General features: G+C 33.3%; 1 protein-coding gene across 3 annotated transcripts; it reads right to left on the reverse strand.

The window, feature by feature from the left end:
• Positions 1-3183: 3183 nt before the first annotated feature.
• Positions 3184-9817, reverse strand: LOC115979194 (leucine zipper protein 1). 3 transcript variants are annotated; one of them, XM_031101167.1, is made up of 14 exons: positions 9583-9817; positions 9458-9502; positions 9230-9328; positions 9037-9147; positions 7252-7426; positions 7067-7123; positions 6571-6707; positions 6401-6460; positions 6238-6315; positions 5594-5667; positions 5002-5042; positions 3941-4020; positions 3743-3805; positions 3184-3586 (listed from the first exon to the last, which is right to left on the reverse strand). In XM_031101167.1, exons 1-14 carry the CDS (start codon positions 9652-9654, stop codon positions 3506-3508), a joined length of 1173 nt encoding a protein of 390 aa, XP_030957027.1. In that variant the 5' UTR covers positions 9655-9817; the 3' UTR covers positions 3184-3505. The 3 variants fall into 3 exon arrangements, with proteins under 3 accessions (XP_030957027.1, XP_030957026.1, XP_030957028.1); XM_031101166.1 differs by having other exon boundaries at positions 4966-5042; XM_031101168.1 differs by lacking the exons at positions 3184-3586; positions 3743-3805; positions 3941-4020 and having other exon boundaries at positions 4965-5042; positions 5589-5667.
• Positions 9818-10405: the final 588 nt, after the last annotated feature.

The following is a 10405-nucleotide window of genomic DNA, read 5'->3' on the forward strand; positions in this document are numbered from 1 at the left end:
CAATGTGAGTCTCCTAAAGTTTCTAGTGTTAGACCTTTGATGGTTGACACATGTTCCCATGGATGGTGTACAAGAGCCTATGGATGACGAGTGGTGAAGAAAAAAAGCTCATAGACAAGAAGATACCCATAGAACTAGAACAAGAGAGGGGTCTTTAATCCCACAAAGAGACAATGACTCACACAAGAAAGATAAATTATTGAGCGTACGCAAATAAATGGAAGTCTCGCACAGAGGAAAAATAAGGAGCTTAAAGGATTTTTTTTTTTTTTTTTAAAATTAAAGACTAGTAGTTTTATTCATTTTTCAAATATCAATTTGTACAATGGGTAAAAAATAACATAATTGGACTCAAATTATTAGAATTAATATTTTGAGCTAAGTGGTGTGAGTGATTATGTATTGTATTAAAGTTTCAATTAAATCTTTCCAAAAATGTTATCTCTTCCAACATTCTCAAAAATTATAAACTTGCATGTGTCAACGGCAAGATTCAAACCAAAGAGTCTAAGACTTTAACCTAGTTTTCTTAATGCCTACAATGACACGTTATGATAGCTCTATTGACTTCTTTAAATAAACATTTACTATCTACATTCATGTATAATGTTTTACATATATTAAGCTTTGTTATTGCTAGGTTCTCATTGCCTATGCCCAAAAAAGATAGAGAAATATTCCCTTCTCAAAAAAAATTCAAAGATCAAAGTTTACAAAGAAACGGGTAAAATAAATAATTGCAGCCAAATTTGACCGTGATCATTATTAAAGCGTCGGTAGGGGAAGTTGTCATTTCACGTACCGTACAGGAAAAGCTGCACACTTTCCCAGCTAATAGCGGGGTTTTGCCCAGGAGAGGTTTGGCAATCCAAAAAAAAAAAATTTGTTTTCTTTTAGGCCAGCTATGCGCACTGTCTTTGTTTGCCTCTTTCAGAAGATTGAGACAAAATTGCAACTACTACTACTAAATTCGCAGATAAAAACAATATTGCCTTCAAAAGAAAGGACGATAAGAAGAAAAGAAAAGTTAATTTGGGTAAGAGCACACGCATAAATGATACCTCTTGTATGGTTGAGAATTTCATAGCACGTGTATATATAAATATCTCTAATAATTAAACTATACATGATGACCCGTGAACACGACATGCATATAGTGTGAGTTTAGATAACACTGTGAATGAAATTTTCAATTGCGTCTGGCGTTTTGTGTAGATCTTGTATACTGTTTACGAAATCCGTAAATATGAATTTCAACAAATTTTTCTTTAAAATTAAGTCTTACGGTACTATTCATATATTTAAAAATTATTTTGTTACAGTGTTTTCTATTTTCAGTAATAAGCGGTATCAAAATAGACCCATAGCATGATATTTTTTTGTTAGTATTTAGTATAAACGTGTTCGTATCAGGCTGACACACTTTAATTGAATAAATTTAAAATTTAGAAGATTAAAATAAATGAAAGCAAAATTAGAGGACTGAAATAAAATTTGAAGAAACTTAGAGGGTCAATTTTGCATTTTAACTTATAAATAAATATAATTTTTATCTAACATAATTTTGAATTCTAAATATAGTTGAATAATTTTTTTTTTTTAAATGTAATAGTTATATTAATAAATTTTTTATTGAAAGGTTATATCTCTTTTACCTTAAACAAAAGGGGAAAAAAAAAACTTTTTTTTTTCCTTTTTATTTCTCCCTTAGGTTTTGTATTAAACAGACTAAAATGGTTCGGGTCGAGCCATATATTCGAGTACTCTTACCTCGACACCATACAACCACAACCCTCTAGTACAAACTGCCACCGCACCTCTATAAATTAAAATGTATTATAAGATTCATATGGATCTAATGCTCAATGACCGCAACCTCCACGTCAACGACCCACAACAGCCCAAAGTTCAATGACCCATCGTCAGCCAGATTAGTCACAGCAGATTTGATGAAAGAGCAGAGGAGAGAGAGTGAATAGAAAAAGAACATAACAGATTTACAACTTACAAGTGCTATAGAATACTGTAACGTTTTGCAAAAAATTTTGAACAATGATAAACAACTAGGTGTGGAAGGTTTTTTTTTTTTTTTTTTTTGGTGAAATTTTGCTACAACAGTAGCCATTTTTTAGAGAAAATCTATAATGAAAAACCGGGTGTGGATGCTTACTTATGGTTTATTTTCTCTCTTTTTATTTTACTTTTATATGAAAATAATGGTTTATTCTCTCTTAATTAAACTTCTTATATAGATGTTAGCTGGCAGTTATGTACTCTTGTGACTTGTCTTTTGATTAAAAAAAAATCTACCATAAAAAAATTTATTATTATTTTTTAATTATTATTTATAATAATCAAATTCTCGTCTTTTGTATCTTTGACCCCCCAAAAGGCCAAAAATATTCATATTAAAGGAAGTTTAGAAATTAATTAATACCGTAGTAAGTGATCTGTTAAGCATTTGCCACATATAATTTATCTTCTTCTTTTAATAATGAATACATATAATTTATCTATATTCGTACAACTATATTATTTAAAATTGGCCAACCGCTAATTAAATTACCAAGGGTTCTACGATTTTTGGATGTGTCAATTCTGCAAATGGCAACCGCACATTGAGATTGACTCTGTGGTGTGCCTGCAAATACCCAAAAAATCCAATAGAAAGATCCCATTTTTCATAGGACCACAACACACTAGGCCTGCAAAAGAATTGACCAAATTGGCTTTGTACACATTGATGATGATGTTAACATGATTGAATTTTTGCATTTTCTGATAGCCGCTTAATTCATCTACCACATTTTGGAGTTTGGACCAGGCTGATTCCCTTAGGTTGACTTTTATTGGCAAATATCCATTCAAAATTTCTAATGCATACAAAGTTGTGTTCAACGAAGAAAATATGAAGCACAAGACAAACACTTTCATGGCTAAGAGATGGAAATTGGAAAAAGTCAACTTTAGCGGGGAGCCCATGTGAAGTCTGACAAAGCTAAAGACAAAAGAGGTAAGAATTGAAGCTTACCCAAAGAAACGAATGCTTTAATTGCAAACCACATATAGCTTTGGACAGCCCAAAAATCAAGCAAATTGGGCCTAATTCACCATTTTCCTAACTACCCGGTCCAATTAAGTTTATGGTATGAAATAGTTACTACTTGAATGTCAAGAAACATATAGCAGTCCCAAAGCAGAACATACGCAGCACATACAATGGGTATATACATCCTTCCTCTCAAAGGAGGATGTATATATGATATATCCAATACATGAAATAATTATTGCTGTTCTTCTGGAAACTGAGTCCCAAAGAATGTTAAGCGTATAAAAGGCTTTTGGATATGATAGTGCCAGGTGGAATTATCTATACATTGTCATATTTAAAAGGCCATTACTTCATCATACTTTGTGCTCCTCAATTTTATGAAGATCTTCTTACTTGCCAGAATATTGTTGACACAATTGAAAATGAAATGATATTATAACATGACATAAGAACCTAACCTGGATCTTCTGAGGCTTCTGCTTGGGTTGTTGAGCACTCAGAATCTAAACGTTGTGCCAACCTTGTGTGGTTTTCCTATGCATACAAAAGGATGCAGAACTAGACATCAGGTGCCTTAGAACAGGTTTGAAGTGTTGAAATATTCCATCAAGTTAAGTATTCTTTCAAGTAATTTGTTAATTCCATGAAAATAGCTCTGCATCTTGACCATAATATCAGTTATCTCTATACCTTTCCATCATTTACAGAGATGCTTAGAAAATTAGCTGCGGATTGAGGCTCTGAGCAGGCTGACTGTGGAGAACGGGCAAACAGTCCAATGAATCTTTACGAAAAAAAATAGTAATAATAATACCATACTTTTCTTTTAACATGTCACCACATTAAGAGTTTCTGAATCTGCAGCCTAGTAAAAAACAACCCACTTGCCTCTGACAAACAGGAGTTACTGTTATTGTTCTCTCGTAAGGGTTCAGCAACTTCTTTGTACTCATCACTTAGAGGTGAAGCTGCATCAAAATATTAAGAAATGATGCTTGTCTTAGGCATTCTTTAAAGATCTATACAGAACAAAGTTTAGCTCCAAACTAGTTTAAACAAATCACATGACTCATTAAAAAAGTTATGTGACTAAAACTACAAATGGATGATCTCTTTAATCGCCACACAATGAGTTGGAGGAACATAGCTCCAAACCGGTTTGGAGCTAAACTTTTTCCATACATAAAACCACAAGGGAATGCATGTGTGCATCAATTTTAACTTGCAGTGTCTTGTGGTAATCTGCATTATGTATGTAGTTGCTTTGGCAATGCCATTGAAAGCACTCAACATTTTGTACTTTACATGGCATGAAATGAGACTAATTCTTCATTTAAAATATTAATTGCATACATTTGACCAATTTCTATGATTCTTGAAGTGGCTTTTGATTTTAGTAATATTGTACATGGGTGCTGCTCCATTATAGATGAATTTTTCCTCTGCTACTATAGGAACAAAGTACATTCCTAATACAACCACCATGGAACTTAAAAAAAACCAGATCATAAAAAGGATATCATTTTTATAAATTCAAAAAATCCAGTGCCTCTTCAGAAACAACAGTAGCCTAGCAAATCACTTAACAGATTAATGTATAAAAGGATACATGTGAAAGAAAGAATCTCCCTCGATAAAACCTAATTCTCCTAGATTTCCTTAGGTTAGCAGCATGTCATTTCCTACCACAGTATCAGCAAGATAGCAAGCTTAAGTTACCTTACTGACAAGTTTATTCTTGCTTCTTTTTTGCTAAATATAGCTAGATGCGCACACACACGCGCGCGCACACACACACACCACATATTTCAAAATATATGATAAGGTAGTTGACATGAATATTTGTTAATATACTCAGCTTTTATGGATAGGCCTTAAAGCAGGACACACAACTGAAAGTAGACAGAATAAACCTGTATTTTCTGCAGAGCCTGTCTCAGATGCCTTACTTGGAGATTTTTCAATATTACTTTGAGGCACATCTTCAGTCCTGATAAGACAAATTCATTATGTATCACATTAAGAATACGATCTAGCTATCAAAGGGAAAGAGAATATTAGTTGATTATCCCGATTGTTTGGGTCTGAGTTGCATGCACCATTGTTGAAAACTCCTACAAGAATATACTTTTATTTTATTCTCAGGATATATAATCTGTATCTTGGGGTAGAGCTTGAGAATGGAACTATGGAGTACATGCACATGCACCCATGCCCACTTAAGGAATACGAGAATCATTTACACATGTTAAAAGGTTATTTCTGTGGGGGTAGAGGGTGCCATTTTAATTGCTTGAAATTCAAGGTTGTGACTATAAAACAACTAGGCCAGGATCACCCCCGTTTTTGTTTTTTTTTTTTCTGCTAAACCAGGAAAACCTAAATTGAGACCATTGGATGAATACGCTAATTTGTCTAGATCCCAGACAGGGATAAAGATAGTTTTTTTGCTATCACATGCTAATAAGTTTTAAATTTGGAAGTACTCCACTACTCAAAACATGAACGATAACAATATATATGTGTGTGTGTGTACCTTACCTATTATCATCCCTTGTCACAATTATATTGCATCTTTCTTGGCATTCAAGTATTGATGAGAAAACTCTTTTATCCTGGCATGAGAATTGAAGATAGTTCACAGAGGTAGCAAAGGGGGACAAAAGGAGCATAAAAAGAATTTACCGTAACAACAAAGAGAAAACCTAAAAGAGCGCACACACACACACACACAAGGCATTCACTGGGAATTTATGAGGAAGAAAATAACCAAAGGTTGTTAGAGGCATTACAAGACACTACTAAATTTTAAACAGATTAAACCAAATATCACATGTAACATAGATTGACAAGATTACCACTAATAACTGTGGCATTTAAATGCTTTGGCAGAATAATTTTAAGACCAAAGCAGAACTTAAGATATTAGACAAATTTTAGGACAAATTTGAACCCTATGTTTTATGAAGAACCATCATGTTATGAAATACTCCCTACATTACTTGCCAAAATATTTTTAACCACAGGTGGATGCCCTCTGGCCTAATAGACACAATCGGTACAATATTTTGTAATCTAAAATGAAAATCACGATGGCTTTGGAAAGTTTCTTAAGAGCAAAATATATGACAGCTTCAAATATAAAGACTAGAATATTCTGTGTCAAAATCAGACCCTTTACTAACCTCTTGATTCATATTGGTAACAGTTTCCTGAATCTTCTGTAAGATAATGCCTAAACTCCCCACTTCAGAATGCAATGCCTGATTTTGGAAACTTAAAATAAGTTTAGAAAACCAACAAGCATGGACAAGCAAAAAGAAAGAATAATAAATCTATAATTCATACCTCTTTTTCAGATACTAAATTCTGTATGACCACATCCTTTGCTGAGAGGGTTTTCTGAAGGTTTGGCCAGTTAAGACAAAAAAAACTCATAAAGTAGACCTTATGCTGAAAGTGCAAGTTATTTCTTATCAATCAATAAACACATGAATCCTCAGTAGTGGTACGGATATCTCTTCTATTTGAGTTTGGTAATTTTTGCTAGCTCTTTCTGCCTCCAGATGTGCTTCTAGCTCTGAAATTATTCTATCCTTTCTTCGTAACTCATCCTCATCATTTTTCAGTTTATTTTCCAGGTAATGGATCTTCCCTACAAGAAACAGAGTAAATGGTGTAAATTCTAGACCTCACAAATTATAATAGGATTACAGCACTTTTGTCCACAAGTCAAGTACTAGGTGAACCTATAATAGTGAAAATTAATTTATGAGCATTATGGCAGCGTCCAAATAGTTGATGTATGAAATACACTCTAGAATAGTACGATATGAAAGTTCACCCAAAGTAACGTGCGCACGCACACACAAATATGATGTGACAGACACAACATACATATGTATATGCATAAAAATGTGGTTAAAATTCATATACACAGACACACACACAGGTACATCTTATAATAATAAGTGAAGAGCAAATTCAGTCAAGTGAACGAGTATAAAGAATTACCAACAAAAACTTTTTCAAATGTAGAGACTTTATCCAGTTTGCTCCTTAAGCCAGCCACTGAATACGGCAGACAAAGTTAAAAAGGAATCTGATACTGCAACTTTCATGAAATTATGAGTGGCCTATGTCAAAATCTAAAAATGAACAGACACCTGGAATAAGTAATAGTTCAGAAAGCTACTTGCCTACTTCCTCTTTTTCATTCAAAAGGCATTGCACATCATTCACAACATGCTTGATAGAAAATGCCTCCTTCTCTATTGAATCAAATAATAATAAATGTGAGTTTATCTTCTCAGATAGGACAGTGAGCTTTCTATCTCTGGTTTCAATTGAACGTTTCATTTCACAAGTGGATTCCTGCACATAATTATGACATCAGAATAATATGTCTCTTGAATACGCATTGATAGGATGAAGTTTTCAGAATAGCATTCAGATACAATAATTACAATGATGATTGGTTCATACATCACTACTAGTCTTCAGAGTAATATTTACATCGCATTCTACCTCTCCGAATGCTCGGCATAAATTTTTATCCCTTGATCCCTTCTCAAATACTCCGTCCATCCCAATGCAGGAAAAAGCATAAATTTAAAGGAGACATGACAACTAAAATACTGTTTGTTTTTTCTTTGAAGTACTCTTATACCACTGATGGTTTGAAAATTACATAATGGACACATTTATGAAAACTACCACTTGTCTCAAAAGTATAGGCCTCGCATGTGGACCCAAATTCTTCTCAATAAATGGGGTCCAAACTTGAAATTTTATCTTTAAATGAGAGGTCGAATGGACACAAAGTTCAAATTTGGAACCACATGCTCTAATACCATGACAAAATAACATTTGTTCCAAAAGTTTAAGCTTATATGAAAGAGTGGATTTAATCATTTAACCATTATTCCAACAATTTCAAAGAGATAAATATTGAATATGAAAATTTGAAATTTTCATTTATTTTATTTTATTTTTTAAATTTAAGGCGGACATTATGGGACAAGGAAAAAGGAGATGGAGGGAGTATATGGGTAGCATCTATGCACTGAGCACCACAGAGTTTCAGAACAATGTAAATAGGAGCATAAGGTTCAAACAAAGTATTTATTTATCTTCCAAAGTCAAGTTCCAGACTATAAGGTTAACTCATGCAAAGGACCAACAGCAAGAAGTAACAAGCAACAAGCCTAACTTTGAAGCTCAAATATAAAGATTGAAACAATAATTAGTTGCTGCAAAAGTAGGAAGGTCAACCTTGCGTTGCTCGCCTGTCTGGTAGTGGTTGGGGATCTTTTCGTATGTTAACATATAGGCCTGACAGTAAACAACCCGTCAAATTGACAAGCAGACTCCTTGTCAACTTGGCGAGCTGATTCTCCTAAAAGGCTATATCGTGTTACCATTGAGGGAGCCTTACCATGCCCAGTAGATCCTTCTTCTTCCTAAGAATTGAACAAAACAAGTTCACCTATACAAGAGTTCAGGTCAAGAGAAGGCCGACTATAACTGTAAGTAGACGCTTCAGAGGCTATATCCCCATCTACATCATAGCGCGACGAAAACTAGGACTACAGACCAATCCCCGATCAGAAAACAAACATGTTACGCACTACATCATCAAAATATAACTCTTCCTATGAAAGGACATTCACCTACAACTTCAATGCCCAAACACCGGACCACTACACGAGACCAAATTCCTCATAAAGTCAATCCTTTATATGCCATTGACACTAAGCCAAAAGGGCAACACCAACACCACAATCAATCAAATTAACATCTTCATATGAATTTTCAATCGCTTTCAACCATCCCCCTTTCTTAAAATCCAAATTCGATCCATGCCCACTCTTTTACTAACTTACCCCACTTCTTCTCCTCCTCCACAAAAAATATCTATAATTAAGAAAACTAATCACCATCATTATTACAACCCATTATATAGAGGATTACAGATTACAAACCTCATAAGCATTCACGAAACTTTCCTTCGATTGAAGTAAGCATTGTATAGTTCCCTTCAATTCCTTTTGCTTGTTCTCGAGCAAAGCATTGTCATTCTGAAGATAACTCACCTATTAAAAGAAAATTCCTATTACTAACAATAACTTAAGATTTGTTATCACGGACATTTCGTCGAACAGGTTGAGTGCAAACCTTTCTCTCCAGCTTTTGCCGCTGTTCATTGGAGGAAGCTAACTCTGCTTGCAATTCCTGTAACTTTCTGCCATATTCTTCCTCTGTTTGCTTTTGCTTCTGTGTCGAAACAAACACCAAAATCCAAAATTTCCCAGAAAGTTAAGAAAACAAACCTCAACGTTTGAATTGGAAGTGAATTGATTATTAAACACCCCCCCAAAAAAAAAAAAAAAAAAAAAAAAAGACCTGATTTAGAAGACGAAGTTGCTCTGTGGCTGAGCGTTCTCTTTCCTGAAAGATTAACAAAATTTAAAAAATTTTAAAAAAAAATTAGAATACAGAGAGAGAGAGAGAGAGAGAGAGAATCGCACTTTAAGCTCTCGAAATTCGGTGATTAGGGTTTGAAGCTGGAGCTTGAATTTAGACAATTTAAGTAACTCCATTTTTTGCCTTTTCAAAAATGGGTCTGATTGATATTCTTCTTCTTCTTCTGGAATATTGCTTTCGTTAACGTTTAGGGTTTTGAATCTCAAATTTTCAATTCACGACCGCCATTGCCAAGACAAAGTTTTCGAATGGCTGTCCTTTGAAGCTGAAGGGCACAAACTGTTTTTTTCCCGCCATTAAACAAATTTGATTCAAATTTCCAATTTACCCCCATAATATTGCTCTTGTACTTTTTTTTTTTTTTTTTCTATGGATTGTATTATTGTTTTACTATGATACACAACAAAAGAAATATTTTAATAATATAAAAAGCTGAATTAAAAAATATATAGTAAAATTGAAGAATAAAAATACTTTAAATTACATGATAAATGCCCATGTATAAGACTCAATTTTTATATTAAAAAAAACACCTTTAAGACTTAAATTTTATATAAAAGAAATTCAAAGATTATAAAATAATTAAATTGAATAATGAAACTCCCTTTAAATTTCTTGAAGTTCTAGCAATAGAGTTTCCCTTAGAAATTAGTAACTATGTTAATTATTAGAAGACATCCAATGTTCAAATCCTCTCACCTCCATTTATATATGTGTATATAAAACAAATAAAAAAATATATAAAAAAGATGTCATTTTGGAATTATTATAGAGTGGAAAATAATTTTATTATATAATATATCATATATCATATGATATAATATAATTTGGACATGAGTTTATTGGCTCCATACCCCTTCACCCATT

The sequence above is a fragment of the Quercus lobata genome, chromosome 3 (genome assembly GCF_001633185.2).
Source record: "Quercus lobata isolate SW786 chromosome 3, ValleyOak3.0 Primary Assembly, whole genome shotgun sequence".
In the NCBI taxonomy this organism is placed as follows: domain Eukaryota; kingdom Viridiplantae; phylum Streptophyta; class Magnoliopsida; order Fagales; family Fagaceae; genus Quercus; species Quercus lobata.